The sequence below is a fragment of the Rhododendron vialii genome, chromosome 5a (assembly GCF_030253575.1).
Source record: "Rhododendron vialii isolate Sample 1 chromosome 5a, ASM3025357v1".
Lineage (NCBI taxonomy): Eukaryota > Viridiplantae > Streptophyta > Magnoliopsida > Ericales > Ericaceae > Rhododendron > Rhododendron vialii.
This window is the reverse complement of record NC_080561.1, coordinates 5,896,353-5,915,146: the sequence shown is the minus strand read 5'-3', so window position 1 is coordinate 5,915,146 and position 18,794 is coordinate 5,896,353. Positions and strand designations below refer to the sequence as shown.

The 18,794-nt window shown below is 38.8% G+C and overlaps 2 protein-coding genes across 5 annotated transcripts; both read left to right on the top strand.

Moving 5' to 3' along the window:
- The first annotated feature begins 835 nt into the window (after positions 1 to 835).
- On the top strand, positions 836 to 7,565 carry LOC131325550 (glycerol-3-phosphate acyltransferase 9). 4 transcript variants are annotated; one of them, XM_058357864.1, is made up of 14 exons: positions 915 to 1,208; positions 1,380 to 1,448; positions 2,177 to 2,313; positions 2,410 to 2,467; positions 2,891 to 3,009; positions 4,131 to 4,230; positions 4,687 to 4,782; positions 4,914 to 5,010; positions 5,598 to 5,685; positions 5,764 to 5,860; positions 6,381 to 6,466; positions 6,647 to 6,766; positions 6,901 to 6,999; positions 7,144 to 7,565. In XM_058357864.1, the coding sequence occupies exons 3-14, from the start codon at positions 2,207 to 2,209 to the stop codon at positions 7,190 to 7,192; spliced, it is 1,116 nt and encodes a 371-aa protein (XP_058213847.1). In that variant the 5' UTR covers positions 915 to 1,208; positions 1,380 to 1,448; positions 2,177 to 2,206; the 3' UTR covers positions 7,193 to 7,565. The 4 variants fall into 4 exon arrangements, with proteins under 4 accessions (XP_058213849.1, XP_058213850.1, XP_058213848.1 ...); XM_058357866.1 differs by lacking the exon at positions 1,380 to 1,448 and having other exon boundaries at positions 836 to 1,208; XM_058357865.1 differs by lacking the exon at positions 1,380 to 1,448 and having other exon boundaries at positions 914 to 1,208; positions 2,196 to 2,313.
- A 5,882-nt stretch (positions 7,566 to 13,447) lies between these two features.
- LOC131325548 (lysM domain-containing GPI-anchored protein 2-like) lies at positions 13,448 to 17,367 on the top strand. The gene is made up of 5 exons (XM_058357863.1): positions 13,448 to 14,080; positions 15,148 to 15,397; positions 16,328 to 16,448; positions 16,533 to 16,723; positions 17,012 to 17,367. The coding sequence occupies exons 1-5, from the start codon at positions 13,673 to 13,675 to the stop codon at positions 17,113 to 17,115; spliced, it is 1,074 nt and encodes a 357-aa protein (XP_058213846.1). The 5' UTR covers positions 13,448 to 13,672; the 3' UTR covers positions 17,116 to 17,367.
- The last annotated feature ends 1,427 nt before the right edge of the window (positions 17,368 to 18,794 follow it).

Genomic DNA, 18,794 nt, shown 5'->3' with positions numbered 1-18,794 from the left:
TCAAATTTAGGTGGAAAAATGGATAATTATTGGAGATGCTCTTGCACATAAATTCACCCACATCAGGTCACTTAATGTGAGTGAATTTGTGTGATTGTGTGTGTAAGTATTTTTTTTTTGAGGAAGAGCAAGTGAGTAATTTCACCTATCAAACTCACCTAAGCAATTGCTGACTAGGGAGAGGTAGAGTGAACCCTTTAAAAGCATCCACAATGTAATAATCAAAACTAAAAGGTCGCTAAAGTTAGCAATGTTTGCTCAAAAAAGTGCTCACATTGTAATAACCAAACTTAGCAACCTCTTAGCAACTCATCAAATTTTGACCTTTGAATAACCAAACTTAACAACTCTTACCAATAACCAAAACTCAATAACCAAATCCAAAACTAAAAAATTAAAAAACACCTCACATTAGAATCGTCTCATCGAGACGAATAATTTGGTGTGGTCGGGTGCGTGATTGGAACCCGTTTGCAATTAGACATAAATGCATTGCGTATTGTGGGAGGACTTTTTATAGGGATACAAAAATAACCAATGTGGAGATCAAATTTGTTAAGTTTGATTATAAACTAAATGGATAATCAAATGCTGACGTGACATATTTTGATTATCGATTTTAATTATTCCCATTGCGGATGCTCTAACACACACACAAACCTAAACTCTCGATGTGGGAGCCAGCCCAGCTGACGCAGGCTCAAGAGTCTTGCCGCGAAACGCAACATGACGACAGCGGGCTCAAGGGGCTATGTGTAAGTATTTGTGATCGTAGAATTATGCATGAATTCCACCCTACGTGGACCCCCTTTTTTTAGGTGTAGGTCCCACATGGTGAGAAGTGTGTGGTTGGTCGACGACACGTACGTACACACGTGGCGTAGCCAGTTTGCCTTGGATTGCGTGAAGGGGATCGTTTCTCCAACCAACGAACCAGGAAAAAGTACTCCTACTACGAAACTACTCCGTACACTACAAACCGAGAGAACATAGCAAATCTCACTCTTCTCTAGAGAGAGAAATCGAGTACTATGTTACACAGAGGGTTGGTTGTTTGTTAAATCAGAAGTCGTCTGGATTTGAATTGAAAAAAGTTCCAATTCACAGGGAGTAATTCGCGACGAGGAGTATTCTAGGGTTTTCATTTCTAATCTTCGCCACACACGTCCATCTTCTACCCGATCAGAACCAGTCCAGAACCGACCCAGGTACCCCTCTCTCTCTCTCTCGGTTAGCAGAGATGCTTTCTAGGGTTCTCGTTCTTCCCGGGCCGGCCCTGTACGTGTCTATATCCGCAACATGTATGTTATTCGTGCACTTGATAGGAATTCGATCTGCCGGACATGTTAACTTACACGAAAACGTATTTATGGTCGTAGGTGATTGAAACTAGGGCTGCAAGGAATCATCGAGCTTTTCGCGAGCAACTCGAGGCCACCGGCTTGTTGGTAAACCAGTCGAGCTAGAGTTTTAAGGTCATTTCTTAAACAAGCCGAGCTCGAATTTGTTGTAACTCTCGGCTCGTTTAATAAACGTGCCAAGATCAAACAACTCCAGAATAAACAAGTCTCGACCATTTGGGCTCAACTCGAGCTCGAGCCGAACTCAAGCTATACTGGTTTTAGACGAGTCGAGCTCAAGCACTTCAAAGCTCTATTTAGCTCGCCTCGTTTACTTTCGTAGACGAACTGGGGAATTCCCGGTCTGGATATAGTACCCCCTATTGTTGTTAGCTTTGCTTTGTTGTAGTATGAATTAGGCATGAATGAATTATATGGTTGGTGAGTTCTTTCTTGAAGTTTCAGGAGTTTTTAAGTTTTTTTTCCCTGAGGCAATGAACTTGGGCAAGTTGTACTGTAGCTTGGAATGTTTAAGGTCCAACTTTATTTAGAATCAAATTTAGTCACATGTATCTTCATGGAGAGAGAGAGAGAGAGAGAGAGAGAGAGAGAGAGAGTATTATACCCGAATTCTGGGGAGTAGCATCCATATTTGCACTAGTATATTATATTCGTGGGTATAACTTGTCCGAAGGTGGCACTTTTTCTTTTGATTGAGGAGTCATATGCTTAAATTTCGTGTTGGAGGGTAAGTTATCTCAATTTGTCATAATCTCTCTCTCTCTCTCTCTCTCTCTCTCTCTCTCTCTGGTCTTTGTTTGTTCTCTTGGTTGTAGCTGACGGTGAGAGCTACAGGGAGGCCTGAAATGAGTAAAATGAACTCATCAAGCTCTGAGTTGGACTTGGATAGGCCCAATATCGAAGATTATCTCCCTTATGGATGCATCCAAGAGCCTAACGGCGAGCTTCGCCTGTAATTCTCTCACTCTATTTCTTCCACCCCACCCCCCGCATGCCCGCCCTCTCTTTGTTTTTGAATGCATAACATATAAATACACATTTTGATCAGGCGTGATTTACTCGACATTTCACCAACTTTGACTGAAGCAGCTGGAGCCATCGTCGATGTAAGTTTTTAATGTTTCTTAGCACAATATCTTTCTTTCCTCTCAATCATATTTCTGTCTGTCCTGTTTCTTTTGATTATACTTGTTTTCCCGCAAGCGATGTTTATATCTCAGTGGTATTGGTAATTTGAGATAATAACAGTAGAAAGATGGAGAGACTTGCATTTGCTGGGAATCCTGTGGGATGCTCCCTTACCATTGTATATTTACCATCCATAGCTTCAGCACATTATGAGCCCCAATGTTGCTAAGTGTGCTTTTATGTTAATTGCATAATTTTTGGTGTATTCTGAGTTCGTTGTGCATTTTTATTTTGTGACATTGATTCGCTTGCTCCTTGCAGTAATATAATTACCATTGACAATGTTATAATGCAATGCTTCGCTTTTTTGACTCCATTAAACTTCCTTGATTCTTGAGCAGGACTCTTTTACACGTTGTTTCAAGTCAATTCCTCCGGAGCCGTGGAACTGGAATGTGTATTTGTTTCCTCTTTGGTGTTTAGGAGTGGGAGTTAGATATCTGATTCTTTTTCCGCTAAGGTTAGCTCTTGCACTCTTGAATAACATGTGGAATTCCTTTTCAATGTAAGTGCTTTGAGAAGTCTGTTCTAAACAAAGAGAAGATGGTTTCTGAGAGCCTATTGCAAAGTGGCGTACCACTGGCAATGGACTCAGAAGAGGAAAATGTCCTCCACACATCCTTGCTATATAGATTTCCATATGAAAGAAATTCTGCAGGTAAAACTACCCCCATTAGAGTTCTAATACAGTCTGTTGAAGCGACATTTCCTTCTCTCACATACAAATTCCAAGATAGATGATGTCTTACCTTGGAGAAGTATTCACGAGATTTTCTGTTGTCTATTGAATATTTTTCACTTTGCTTTAATGAATTTGTAGTTTGCTGTAGGTTGATGAGGCTCCGGATGTTCCACATTTTCCAATACCAATGTTAAATGCATTTTGATGGTTTTACTCTAATTTGGAATACAAGAGATGCCTACTGTTAGATAGCGTCTGAAGGTTGAATGTTTTATTAGAAGTTATTTGATGGGCCGTCATATTCTCTTTAATCATCAAGGCCCAACTTTTGAAATCGAGTATCACAGCATTGTTAGATAGTGCCTGTAGAGACTTGAGACTAACTTTTAGGAGAGTGTTCCTATAAACTTGCTGGTAATGCTTGAATGATTTTTACGGTTGAAAAAGTTGTCATCATTTGTTTTCAGTCTTGGTGTGCTTTCTACCTCATAACTCTGTGTTTCCTCTTTAAATTGTCTATTGTGTTAGTTCTATACAAGTATTCTGCTTCTCTTTCCAAAGTGAAGTTGTTGATATTTTGTGGTCTAGTTTGAATTTGACATAGGTTTAGCGTAACCCGGTGACAACATCATTCTTATTGTAGGAGACCAGGTGTTCGGGGAGTTGATATTTTTTGTGGTCTATTTTGAGTTTGACATAGGTATAGCGTACCCAGTGACATCATTATTTTCATCACTAAACAAATGACCCCGTATTTTAATCCGAGATTATTTTAAGAGACCAGGTGTTTGGGGAGTTGATATGTGATTACAATTTATGTTTATCTTCACGAGTTTGCATTTTTAATGGTTACCAGGAATTGGTTAATTTACGGTCAATCATCTCTTTTAAATCTGCAGGGTTCTGGTTTTGACAATCGGATGGATAATATTTCTTTCTGCGTACTTCCCTGTGCATGTACTTTTGAAAGGGCATGATAAGTTGAGGAAAAAGCTTGAGGTATGCTCCCTTGCTAATTACGTTGCACTTCCTTGCTATTGTTTTGGTCAATATAACAGTTGCTCTTTCTACAAGAGGTATTTAAAATGTTTCCTTAAGATAGTGATATCGATGTAGTAGGATATTTAAATACGGATCTAGATAGTTGAGCAGAGCGGGGAACTGTATTATTTTTTGAGCTCTAAAACAAACAAACAACAAACAACAACAGATCCCATGTATTATTTTTTGAGCTCTCTTGCTATAAATCTCGGAAGAGGATTTTGTCACCCTTTCTCATGTTTTACTCTTGTTTTGCTTCATTCACTATCTATCTTAGTGTTATTGGAGGAAGATAACCAATTAAATGCACTTGGTGCACTAATCAAGAGGAGTTTATTCCCAGTTTATTTTGGTAAATTGATGTCCTTCTATTGGTCCTGATGAGCATTCATTGTGTTGGTGTTCTCTTCTCAGAGGGGTCTGGTGGAGTTAATTTGCAGCTTTTTTGTTGCATCTTGGACCGGGGTTGTCAAGTATCATGGACCGCGGCCTAGCATGCGGCCTAAGCAGGTATCTCTTACGAAAAGCCTTGATTCTTTCAGGTGTTTGCCTAAAGTTATTTCAGTGAATGCATAATTCTGTTATTGACTTATCGTGTGTTTGAGCATGGATCTGAGTTTCCCTTGCCATGATCTGAGCAGGTGTTTGTGTCCAATCATACTTCAATGATTGACTTCATTATTTTGGAGCAGATGACTGCATTTGCTGTTATTATGCAGAAGCATCCTGGATGGGTTGGTTAGTGTCTAGACTCTGGAGTCTCTGATGTCTATATTTTGGTGGGATTCAGTCTTCATCCATCTTTTTTTCTCTGCATAACGTAATACAAAAGATTTATCCTGAAAAATAGGGTATGTTATGCTTCATACTTTCTGTGATTGGCAGTTATCCTATCCATGAAAAATGTGTGCCCTGCGTTTTACTTTCCTCATATTATCTATGCCCGTAACCTACTGAAATGAATCTTGTTTATTTCTCCTCATCCTTTTTTCTTCAGCTACAGTGGTGTACCTCCTTGTCTGAAGGACTTGGTTTACTAGGGTGATATTGCTTTGGCACATTTTTTATTCCAAATCATTTTTCAACGTTATTTATTCGGTTTGACTTATTATGTACAAGTAGCCAAGGATTAGGGGGCTCTGATGATGATTTTGCTTGATAAGAATGTCTGGGCTTATTAGTTATTACCCTTGGCTTATTAGTTATTACCCTTGTAAATTTACTTCTGAAAAGAGTAGCATGGACATTTGAGCAAAAAACAGAGACCACCACAGAGGTGGGTTTAGGTACTGGTGGGGCTAAACATTGGGTGTATTGTTACGCAGGATTGTTGCAAAGCACTATTTTGGAGAGTGTAGGATGTATCTGGTTCCATCGCTCAGAAGCAAAGGATCGTGAAATAGTAGCAAAAAAGTATGTGTTAGTGGAAAGGACATACATTGTTTGTTACAACATATTATAGAATTTTGAAAATATGGCTTTCTTTTTCAGGTTGAGGGATCACGTTCAAGGGGCTGACAATAATCCCCTTCTTATATTCCCTGAAGGAACTTGTGTGAATAACCATTATACCGTTATGTTTAAAAAGGTATATATGTGTGGAGTCATCATTTGTGGCATCTATTCACAAGAACAATCTACATTTGGCATCATATATAGAGTCGAAGATAATTTCTTTTATTGGAAGTGGGAATTTGGGTCTCTAGGCCCGCCTTCTCGGATGCCTTTCGGTGTTGATTTGGGGGCACGGTTTCACAACAAAACATTCCTTTAGGTCCTTGGTTGTTGGAGGTGTAAGGGGGCCACTTTTGTAGTGGTATTTTGAGAGTAGCCACTTTGTGCATACATTGCCGAAGGTTAGGTCTGTCTCCAATCCTACCCCGCTCATACCCCCAATAATTGGGGACTAGATTGTCTCCAATCCTACCCCGCTCATACCCCCAATAATTGGGGACTAGATGGGTTCTGTTATTGTTGTTTTTGTAGAAGTGGGAATTTACTTTTGGTGGCAAAGTAAATTGAACTGATTGTTTCTTCACTTGACCAGTTTTCTTCATTTTCTTGGTGGTTGTTGTCTACTTCACTCATGCTTGTTCTTCTGTGGTTAGGGTGCATTTGAGCTTGGCTGCACTGTTTGCCCGATAGCAATCAAGTATAACAAAATCTTTGTGGATGCCTTTTGGAACAGTAGAAAGTAAGAGCTCCTTAAAGAAGCTAATTTTATGTTTACAGTCATATGACCAGCTGTTGGTGTATGTATCCACTAAAAGATATATGTTCACATGTTTGGTTATGTCCCACACCCTTCTACCTGGAACTTGAATATTAACAGACCTGGCAGTAATAGCACCCGAATTTCATATTGTATTTGCAGGCAGTCCTTCACAATGCATCTATTGCAGCTTATGACATCGTGGGCTGTTGTTTGTGATGTGTGGTACTTGGAGCCTCAAAATCTGAAGCCCGGAGAGACACCCATTGAATTTGCGGAGAGGTGATTAATCTTTTCCAGTTTTGCATTATGTCCATTTGGTAACATACAGTTTCTATTACTTAGAATTAACGGCATGTTTTAGAGCTGTCAGAAATGCAGTCAGCTTCTCATTGAAAATCAATGCTCCTTGTCAGGGTCAGGGACATTATTTCAGTCCGAGCAGGTCTCAAGAAGGTTCCTTGGGATGGATATTTGAAATACTCTCGCCCTAGCCCCAAGCACAGAGAGATGAAGTGAGTTTTCTCTTTGTGCTTTAGTCATTCCGAGTGATCTTATCTTGGTGTATGGAGGAAAAAAAATCTTTGAAGTTATGCTTCCTTCTGTATTTGTTTGGTGGAAAGGATAGCTTAGCACTTTGGTTATTTTGATTTGTGCAGGCAACAAAGTTTTGCAGAATCAGTGCTGCGACGCTTGGAGGAAAAATGAAATATTACTTCTTTCTTCTCGCCTTTTGTATGTTCTTTGTTTCTTTGAAAGTAATTACAAGTATCCCCGGTTAGCTATCTCAAAATAGGAGGTTGCCGCCTTCCACTCAATTACTCTCATCTTGAATAAAAATTTGTCCCTAGATTCTGCAGGATTATTTGGTGCGACTCCGGAACAGTTATAAGCTAGTTGCTTCCCTCGACTTCACTAAAATTCTGCTTGTAGTTTATTCTGAAATTTTAGTAGTTATTTCATATTTGGGCTCGATATGGTTTTGCTGATGTTAGATACAGTTAGGTTAGATAATTTGTTCGTGTTTTACGCACTTGTATGTGCTTTACGATCTTATATTTGAACTAAAGGATTGTTACTAGCGCAGTTTCTTTGGTTAGTGTATTAGTCGGAGAACATATTCGCAATTTAATTTTTGCGAAGGTTTCGTTTGGATCATGGATTTGCTTAGAGGTTTATGGAGGGAAAAGGAAAAGATGTGAAGAAGCTAAGTAAATCTTTCCCTGTATACGTGATCCAAACACAGCCTAAGTAAATCATTTTTTTGATTTGGCGGGAGAATAAAAGGAAAGGAAGGGAGTAAAACTACGTATGGATATATCTGTACGAGCATTCAGTATCTGTTAGAGCATCCGTAATGATAATAATCAAAATTAATAACCAAAATGTGTCACGTCAGCATTTAATTATTCATTTAGTCCATAGTCAAACTTAACAACCTCTACTTCCACATTGGTTATTTTTGTATCCCTAAACAAAAAAAATCCCCACATTACACAATGCACATTTGTCCGATCACAAACCCGATCACACCAAATTATTCGTCTCGATGAGACGATTCCAATGTGGAGTGTTTTTGAGTTATTGAGTTCTGAGTTTGGTTATTGGTAAAAGTTAGTGAAATTTAGTTATTTGTTAAAAGACTTATAATTTTGCTTATTTCAATGTAGGGTGTTTTTTGAGCATTGTTAAATTTGCTTATCCACACCCATTTGCTCATTACAATGGGAATGTTGTTAATTTTGATTTCTCTTACTTTCATTTACTTCATTCTGAAATGAAATTTTCAGATTGCTTCACTTCACTTTCTTCGGTAATATTTAGCCCTTTTTTATTATTTTCTTTGTAATTATAAGATCCAGATATTGAAATTTAATCATCGTTCCATATTGAGGCGTTTAAAGCAGACAACTGTGAGCTGTGTGTTGTTTGTTTGCTGGCAAATAGTATTGGAAGCAAACAGACAATCAACTCAGACGTGGTAGGAACCTCATATTGTCTTGTCCCATGATTTGATTCTCTTGTGAATTGTGAGTTATGTTTTTTAATGAAAAGTAATACTAGAAGAATTGGTCAGTTTCAATTCACAAGTATGAAGGGTTGGTTACCAGAAGTGGAGCCGGTGGTGGTGCTCCTCTCTCTCTTTCTTGATGAAGTCCTTCAAAACCAGATAGGGGGTGGGGGGACAATTTCAGCAATTTTGTTTTTTGTCTTTTTTAATTTGGGCTGTTGCTGATGTGGCATGGGCCCACCTGTTACATCAACGTCGGGGGTTGGGTCGGGCACCAAGATCAGGAAACGTAGACTTATTGATTGGATACGGGCACACAGCTCGATGGGGCTATCAGGTAAACCTTCGAACAACGACAACGTTTGGGGTAAATTAATAGAAGGTGCATTAAATAAATCAATGTGCGAATAAGCATGAGATAGTTAGGCCAATCATCTCCTTGTTCTTGAGTTCGATTCAAAGTAGAAGAAGTATTTTATTTTTATATGTATAAGTTCTTCATTGAAATTCATATTCAAGTGTGCATTTTGCTTTTCTTTTGCATCCTTCAATCCTCTATTTTAGTTGCTTTCTTAGTTAACTCGTTATTCAACACCTAAGAAAACCCTCTTCGTTTTAAAGAAAATCTTCTTCGTTGTGGTAAGATGACAGACAACACAAATGCCAAGAGTTTGGTTTTTGAGCTTGGAAGTGTGGGCTTTAATTTATAAGCTCCCAATTCTGAAATGCATTGTTACAAATCTTTTCTAACACCCTTGCATCACATGTTAAAAGACCCCATTCCACTAAACACTAAATAGGATGGATAATACTGTACCTAATCTCTTCTCGAGTAATTTTTGAAATATGACGTTTCTCCATTATTTCTAGGGGAAACATGTCTTCTTAATTTAGTCTTGGTTTTAGACTAAACAGTCCTCTCTTTTTTTGGGTAATGAGACTAAACAGTCTACTTTATTTCTTTTTGTGGGTTCTTTTTTTGGATTCACTTTGATGATAAAAATGGAGTATACATTTACAAAAGTTTGTCTGGATCATCAACCACGCAAAAAAATCAAGTTGATATTTGTAAAGAGTTCTAAAGTGAACAGTTTTGATCATCAAAATTGAACCCAAAAATAACCCACAAAAAGGGCATAACTGGACCGTCTAGTCCACAACCATACTCAAGAGGACTAAGAACAAATATTGGTTAAGGCCCCGTTTGATAAGTGTGATGGATTAGATGGGATTAGTAAGGAGATAAGATTAATAATACCGAGTGTAATCCCAAGTGGGTATTTGATTATGCAAGGATAAAATCATTGGATTGTGATTACCAATCCCAATCCTTTGTTTGATTAGAACACCAAGGGATAGGATACAAATTACATTTTCCAATTATATCCATGGGTGAAAACCTTGTCTATGGAATTGCATGGAAGATTAGCTCACGAATTTGCAATTTTTTTTCATCCAATCAATTTTTGGACAACCACCAGCATACATTTTTTACCAAAAGGCTCGAAAGCCATAGGAGCAACGATTGCTCCTCCTCCTCACTCCAATCTCGTTGTGCCATTGATATTGTGCAATCAAAATAGGAAAGAAAACTTAATATCCAATTAGATCTGGAAACGAGATGAAGGATTGGTCCTATTTATACAAAATGGTGGCCCTAGAGATGTAGTTGAACCCACTTTTCAATGAAGCTTCATAGTCTACTATGAATATTAGATAGCAATGGTTGAACTCTCCAAGTCCACACAAAACCAATTCGTACCTGCTAAAAGAGGAGGAAATTTTTTTGTTGACAACTACGAAACACCTTATTAATTTCTTTCAACCAACGGAGGGTATTATTGGTATTGAGTTAGAAAAACATGGGCAAGGTGGTCATTTTGCAGGAGGGAGCTTGGCATAGGATTGGTAATACCTAGTACCCCATTGTATTAGTAAGTGTGGGATTACTAATTCCATGCTCTTCTCAATCCCATCCTTAGTTTGCAACCAAACAAAGAGTTAGGAACCCTATAGGATTAACAATCATATCCTAAGGTCTAACACACTATCAAACATGGCGGCCTAAATGTATTCCATCCCTAAGGGGGTTTGACCTAGTGGTCAAGACCTGAGATTTAAGAGTTTGCTTTCTCCTAAGGTTTCAGGTTCAAAATTTCTTAAGTGATATCAATCTTTTGGGGCCAATTCATACAAAACTACTCGTGACTTTAAATGGGACTCCGCAATTGGGCAATAGGATTAGTTATCTAAGATTAGTTGAGGTACGCGTAAGCAAATCCAAACACCTGAGTTATAAAAAAAATTTGTTGAATGCATTACACAAGGCAGATAACATCCATAATGTTCGAGGCAATTTATGCAACCTTGAAAAGAGGGTTGACATTTAAGGTGGGGACCCAGCGGGAGTGAGGGCGATAGAATTGCTGGTGGAAAAACGAAGCAAGTTTTCCCACAGTCGAAGGCATTATTGACCCACGAGATTAAAAGATCCCTCCCCTTCCTCTCATAATCAAGACATGATTTCTAGTTCTGTCAAGACGTCTTTTAATTTGAGTCATTTTCAATCACCAAGAAATCAGCTCGACCCGCGATTAGAAATAATCTTGGAGTAGGAACCTCTCTAGTGTGGAGGTAGACGTTACTCGATCTTTTGATGGCAACTCCTCGCTAATTGATCACTTACATCGTTTACTCTAGAGGAATCCGGCGGGTTGAAAGCATAGACATTTGACCGATGAGACTAAGACACCTTCCCCTCCTCGCGTAATGAACGCGACTTTTAGTTTTGACTTCTGATTTATTTTTGCACTGAGAAATCAGCTTAATTGACCCGAGATTAAAAATGATGCAAACAGAAGAATACCAACAAGGTTGAGTGGAGATTTCAAAAAGGAACGAAATGGTGTTTTACAATTGTGGCGTATTAAATCTTACTAATGGTCAGGATGACATACTCTGTCGTTGGCCGGTGGTTTAGGCCTGAGATTCAAGAATTTGTTTCATTCGTAGGTCAAGATGAGCGTAAATTAATCCGAACACTTAGTTTTTTTTTGTAGCGGAGGAACAACGCTACAACCAAGTCGTTATACGGACTTGATTGTGCAACCCAAATCTCCGGGAGAGCTAATATGGCAACACCAGTCACGACTCCCTACTTACTTCAGGATACTCATCTGATGAGAAATCAAACCCCAAACTTTTACTTCCAAAACTTGAGTATCTGCCCGAACCACTGGGATGGCATATTCACTTACATGCAAGGGGCTGTTGAGTCTTTTTCTTAAATAAGTTAAATAACATTTCAAATTCTTTTTAATTAAGGGAGAAAAATATTTTACTCGTATTTGCTGTGAGAAAGTGACGGTACCAACACAAAAGAACACCCTAGAGAGAGAGAGAGAGAGAGAGAGAGAGAGTGTCTCATCATGACAAGTCAAAAGTCTCCGCGTAGTAATAGTTTTTCAGTCTCCCCAACAAACACCATACTTCTTTCCCCACTTCTCATTCCCTTCCCACACACCCACCCCACCCGAGAAACGTTTTTTATACCGGGATACCAGCATCCTTGAAATCCCTTCTGGTTTATTTCTAATTTTTCAATTATTTTTCGGTCACAATTGGATGATCGATTCTATTCCTTTTGTAGAGTTTGGTGAGAATCTTAAACTCAACAAAAAAAATTGTTCATCGAATTTTTGTAGATACATGATCGGCACACATGAAAATTGAAGAAAACTAAAACTGGATCCAAAACCACACTAAATCGGAATCCAGTTTTGTTTATTTTGCAATTTTCACGTGTGCTGATCATATATCTATTAAAGTCCAATGAACACGATTTTTGATATGATTATGGTTTTCGTCGAATTCTACAAAATGAACAGAGTCGATCATTCAAGTGTAATCGGAAAATGACCAAACAATTAAAAACAGACCGGAAAGAATACCAAGGGTGTTATTATCCCTGGTATACTAAAAAGTTTCTCACCCACCCCACCTCTCCTTTCTTCCGACAAGTCAGAAAAGAAAATACTCTATAAAAGTTACTCCAGCAATACCACGATTCACGAATATCTTTAAAACACGATTTCAAACACAATTATATTTAGGCTCCGTTCAGTTGCCAAGAATGTTGTACAGAAAAGTTATTCTCAGGAAAAGTAAAGTAAAGTGAAGTAAAGGAAAAAGAAATCTATTTTCCTGTGAGTGTTCATTTGACAAAATTTTTTTGCAGGAAAACTAAAATTTAGTGGTTCATTTGTCGGAAAAAGACACTTATGAGAAACTTTTTTATTTCCCATGACTAAAAATAATTTTGAGAACTAACACATACCGGAAAATGTATTTTATCTAATGCAAAGTCTTAACATGAAACTTAAAAAATAAGTAGATGATAACTAAATAAACAAATGTTAAATAACTATGCTTGATTAGTTGCCGATACAAAAACTCATTGATAAACTGATGATTAGTAAGTACAAAATAAAATTGAAGAATAATGACAAGATAAATAAATACTTCCAAAAAAAAATCAATTAGTAATTTTTTCTACAACAATTATCTTAGAAAGCATCACAGTAGTCGAAATTGGTATTGCTCACGTAAATTTTAAAATGTCTTTCTAAGAACCTAATTCGTATTTTTTTTGGTATTGGCGTCATTCGTTTTTTTTCTTGCCCTTCAATTATTTTGGCCCACAAAGCAGAAAACTTTCCCGCAAAATTCTATGCTTTTGGCTGAATCACTTTTGCAAGAAAGTAAATTTTGCAGGAAAACTTAAAAACATTTTTCTCACTACTTTCCTGGCAACTAAACATTACAAAAGTTATGAGAAAATTAATTTTTCCATCATTTCTTACACTTTTCTGACAACTGAACGGAGCCTTAGATTCGTGCCGTACAGCCGAGCCTTATGGTATACATAAGACAGCATGTATCACCGTTGTCCGGACACAATTGTCTCCAGAATTATGTTGTACTAAGATTGTGCTCCTAGACTCAGAATTTACTCATCCTCTGTTCACCAATCACCCTTGCCTTCCACACTCCCCCCAAAACTCCCCCTCACTAAAACCCCCCACATATATTTACCCTTTCTCCGAAAGTGTCCAAAATTCCACCACTCTTTCCCTTTCTGAAGGTATCTAAAAAATCCCTCTTCAAAGCTAGTAGTAATGGGTTTCACCACGGCGGTGCTACCCGTCCTGTCCTTCTACTTGGTGGCCGCCTTTACATTAACGCCGACAGCAGCCCAATTCGCATGCAACTCCACGGGCGCCACCTGCAACGGCCTGGTAGGCTACGCGTCCCCGAACGCCACCACGCTGGGCCACATCAAGAGCCTGTTCGGTATCAAGAACCTCCGCAACCTCCTCGGCGCCAACGGCCTCAATCTCTCCACCCCTTCCACCCACCCCGTCGCCGCCAACGAGACCCTCCAAATCCCCTTCGGGTGCCTCTGCCGCAACGGGACCGGGCTCCCCCGGAGCCACCGCCCGGCATACACGGTGGTCCCAGGCGACGGACTGTACCACATCGCGGCGGAAGTTTTTGCCGGGCTGGTGACATACCAGCAGATCCAGGCAAGGACAAATCGAGAGGGTGGCCGATATTGTCGTGGACACCCTCGAGTTTTTTGTAGTAATTACATTCGTCCCAACTTGTTTGTCTATTTTTTTATTTTAACATGTTTCCAATTATTTGTCCAACTACAAGTTTACTTGAAAAAGTTTCTTTAATGCCATTTCACTTTACAAAAATCACGTAGGGGAAAAAGTGCATTCTCATTGAATACCAAAGAAGTGAAGGGCATTTTTGAAAATGAGCGTAATCATTGTGTTTCTTTAATAATTTAGAATTTTATGATTGAACAAACAAATTGAGACGGATGGATTATTATACTAATCGGTTCCATTTTAGTTTTGTTCCCTATTTTAGTTTTTTGTTTTTTACTCTTCTTTCAAGAATTGAGGCAATTTTAATTCGAATAAAAGGGCATTTTTGAAAAGTTCAAAATTTCAAAATTGTTGGGTATTTTCCTCACAAGGACTAATGTGTTTTTGGTGTAAACGAAAGTGTAAGTAATTGTGTTCTTATAGTATTAAAGTTGAATTCCTCAAACTGAAAAAACAAATTAGAACGCACAGAGTACATGAAATGATTCTTCACATTTTCTTGAATTCTTGTTTTTGGGGTAAATTTCTTGAATTCTTGTTGTCATCTCTTTTGTGAGTATTCTTTTAAAATTATGGTATGGCTTCAGTCTTCACTTATTTTCATATTGCACAACATTTTCAATTCTAACAATTTAATAGTTTTCACCTTTTCATAATGCTTTTGTGTGAAGTACTAGAAATAAGGGTGAGTTTTCCATTAAAAGCCCGTCTATAGCTTGAACCCGGGGACTTGCTGTCTCCTAAGGGACAGCATGGGTATTGGTCTCATCCGGGTCGTCCATGATCGATGATGGATGGCTCAGATTTCATCCCGACTGAACAGCTAAGATCTGTTTGGATGAGGCCAACACCCATGCTATAGCTTACGATCGTTAGACAAGTTATTTCCGCTTAGTCTAGTAGCCTTATCCCTCTTTTTCTTTCTTGCCTGTATTTAGATTGGTCTAATTCCTGGCTTGGTTCTTGAAATCCAGGCTGTTAATAACATATCGAATGCGGATAAGATTAATGTGGGGGAGGATCTCTGGATCCCACTGCCGTGTAGCTGTGATGAGGTGGGTGGAGAGAGAGTCGTTCATTATGGGTACGTGGTGCCAGGTGGGGCCACGTTGGAGGAGATTGCACAGGAGTATAATACGACACAGGATACACTTCTCGCCCTCAATGGTCTGGCTTCTCCTAAAGATCTCTTGGCTGGTGCTGTTCTTGATGTTCCACTTCAAGGTATTAAGGCTGCAAAAAGAACCTAGCTACTCGTATTCGAATCCGTGTTCGCAGTGAAATCTTGTTTAAGACTGGTTTGTTACATATTTTAGGCTTGTTAAAGGTTCAGTCAAGCTCAAACGAGCTATTACTGGGCTGGCTTACGATGTAGGTGGCTCGAGATGGGCTGTTTTCCTCAATAAGTTAAACATATTTTTGAAGCTTGTTATATTTTTAAACTAAGCTTGGTCAAGTATATACTGGGCTGGTCAAGTATCTACTGCTTGATATGTTTGTTAGGTCCTAGAGTCCCTTAGTTTGATTGGCAGTCCTGTTTGGCTAACACTTCAACGCATTGTAATCTTTTTCCAATCGGGTTGTATGTTGTTTCCATTGAGCGGTATGTTGTTTAAACCTTGTATATGTCCAATGGAATGTGTTTTGTGTCGGATTCTCCCATGGACTCAAATTTCAAGCAGTCAACTGCACCAGTAAGAGGTCTGAGAGAATTGAGCTAGATCAGTTTTAGATTGCAAACTGGGAGTTGAGCAATTAAGTTTTTCATTTAGGTGCTTGATAAATTTCCTAGCAATTCCATAGTTTTAAATCATCATCTCTGTCATAGAAGTAGTATTTTCACTGTTAATTGCTCTAAGAATGTTTCGTAATGGGCTTCGTTTTCATAGGAGTTATATCTTCGTTCAGTTAAATGGTCAGTAGAATGACACTACTAGTTTGTAAGCACTCATCCTGAACACAAAGCATAGACCATTGAAGTCTGATATATTTGGCCACATTGAGAGCAAATCCCACTCTTGGATTGCTTTGTTGAAAAGATTTGTGTTCTCTTCAGTGTTCTTACTACGAGCTCGCACACACACGACACATGTATCTATCGGTAGTATGTTTTCTGTTTTCTCAAAAGAGTGATGTTTGATTGTGCATTGACAGCTTGTACGTCAATGGTGGGAAATAACTCATTTGACTACCCTTTACTCGTCTGTAATGGCACCTACATCTTTACTGCTGGCAACTGTGTGATGTGCACGTGCGACGCAGCAAACAACTGGACGTAAGTGTCACTGTTAACTTCATGTTTTCTGCAAATTCATTAGTTTTTAAGAGCATTACTATCTTTTTTGTTATTATTGCTCAGGTTACAATGTGTGCCGTCCCAAGTTAAATCAAACCTCTGGAAGACGTGCCCTTCTATGCAATGTGAAGGTGCAGAAAGCTTGTACATTGGAAACACCACAACTTCAAGTTGTAATCGCACTTCTTGTGCCTATGCTGGTTACAATAACCAAACGATCTTCACAACCGTTTCCACTGAGTCCACTTGTCCAGGTAAGTCACCGATGCACTAAAACCTTACCAAATACAATCATTGTCCTTGTTAACAAATATTGACATTTGGCAAGAAATGAGATGCCTTTTCTTCGCCCTGTAGAAGACCCAAAAGAGCAACTTCTAGAGTTAGCCTCTACATTTCGGTTACAAATTGCAATACTGAAGTGCTCATAACAATGCAATGAGTTGTAAAATTGGTTATCTTAAAACGTTAAATCGTAGTAGTTGGACTCTCGTGGTTTAAATTTATTAACTGGAGACTTGTTTTTTGTTGCTGGGTAACAGTTTCGGCGAATAATGCTCAAAAGTTGAGTTTGCAAGGTTGGAGTTGGAGTTACCTTCTCATCTCCATCCACTTGGTAGTGCTCTGTAGTCGTTTGATTAACTGAGATGTTCATATATTTGTATAAATATCACAGTTTTTGCCTTTTTAGTAGCGATGAGGGTGATTGTTTCCATCTCATGTACCTGTTTCATGGATCGATGTTTGTAAGTTAGGCCTAGCAAAACAAATACGGAAAATGTAACCGTGCTTCAAGAGTTGTATTGACATTTTGAAAGTCATTGTACGAAGTTACTTGGTTTCATTTACAAAACCGTATTTTCCTGTTATTAAATCTCGAACTTACTGCTTTGAGATCTGATATGATTTCGAACATGAATATTTGATGTGTATAATCAACTACAAGAATCTCTGAGATAGTTGCTTATTCCTTTATACCCATATTCTGCTAGACACAATATTCTGCCTCAAAAACTTCGTATACTGTCACATGTTCATCAAGTGTCACACGAGAGAGGATCGTTTCTCGACAACCAGTCTAGGCGCGAAAGAATGGCTGTCCGGGGACCACCGATACACCAATTTCTGCCAGAGTTTCTGGAGCCACAATCGAATATCACAACGATGCGCCACTGAGAACTGATTCCTCAGGTTAATGCTGCAGGGTCAATGTTAGAGCTTTACGGATTGTCTTTATTCCTTGGTTCTTGTTTTTGGTACAAATTCCTTGGTTCTTATACTTCTTAGAAAGGGCACGTTTGATTTTCGGACCAAATGGCACAAATGAGATCGCGGGCACAATGCAAAGAGACGGTCCCGGCCAAATTTTCGGACCAAATGGCACAAATGAGATCGCGGGCACAATGCAAAGAGACGGTCCCGGCCAAAGCCAAAATTATAAGTACGGGACCGATTTTTAGTCCCCAGATCAGAGAGAAGAAAATGGGAAAAAAAACTCGAAGAACTCTCTTTTCTTGTTTGGTTCTTGAAGAAAAAAGAGAGAGAATTAAGCTTGAGTTTCGACTATTTCAACTTATTTCTATAAGTGGCTTATGTTGTTCATGAATTTTTAAATTTTCTGTGAGAACATACGATATGGCTTGACGAAAAAATTAAAAAAAAGGTGAAAATACTGTAGATGGAAAATGAAAAAAGTTTTAGAAAAAAAAAAAAGGGAGGCGATAAAGCCACGACTCCAAATGTTAGTGACACGATGTTTTCTTGTTCTCTTACAATTACACCCTTTACTCTCTCTCCTCTCTTCTGTACTTCTTCTCTCACTGCCCGCAACTCCCTCTCCTGATGTTTTTTTTAGAACAGCTTTCAATCTAGTCAACCCACTTCCATTGCTTTCAATCCTCGTCAACATACAACAGCTTGCCCTTAGACTCATTTATATCTCGCCCTTCTCTTCCCCTTCTCCACTACCACCACATCCCCAAGACCCAATTTTCCCCACCGCCCCATGGAATCATCTTCATCATAGCCCACCATCTGATTTTGTCATGTTGTAGACTCCTACTTGATGCGTTAAGTGACACAGAGTTCAAGGATTGACACAAACCATAGAATCAAAATCTGTTGCCCTCTATACTAGCCTCCTCACCAGGCAAAAAGTAGAAACGATTGGGATGAGAGATAGAAAGAGGCAACTGAGAGATAAGTGAACAGGAGAGGGAGTGCTGTGAAAAAAAAAAAAAAAGAACAAGAGGAGAGGGAGTTATGGGCTCAGTCAGCAGTGAGAGAAGAGAAGTACAGAAGAGCAAAGAGAGAGAGAGACGAGAG

What these genes read in the sequence shown, in the direction of transcription:
- LOC131325548 (XM_058357863.1), top strand. Translation starts at nt 13,673, where the DNA reads ATGGGTTTCACCACGGCGGTGCTACCCGTCCTGTCCTTCTACTTGGTG. An exon ending in TGACATACCAGCAGATCCAG is followed by an intron (nt 14,081 to 15,147) that starts GCAAGGACAAAT and finishes CTTGAAATCCAG; the next exon opens with GCTGTTAATAACATATCGAA. An exon ending in GACGCAGCAAACAACTGGAC is followed by an intron (nt 16,449 to 16,532) that starts GTAAGTGTCACT and finishes ATTATTGCTCAG; the next exon opens with GTTACAATGTGTGCCGTCCC.
- LOC131325550 (XM_058357866.1), top strand. Translation starts at nt 2,207, where the DNA reads ATGAGTAAAATGAACTCATCAAGCTCTGAGTTGGACTTGGATAGGCCC. An exon ending in CTAGCATGCGGCCTAAGCAG is followed by an intron (nt 4,783 to 4,913) that starts GTATCTCTTACG and finishes TGATCTGAGCAG; the next exon opens with GTGTTTGTGTCCAATCATAC. An exon ending in ATACCGTTATGTTTAAAAAG is followed by an intron (nt 5,861 to 6,380) that starts GTATATATGTGT and finishes TTCTGTGGTTAG; the next exon opens with GGTGCATTTGAGCTTGGCTG.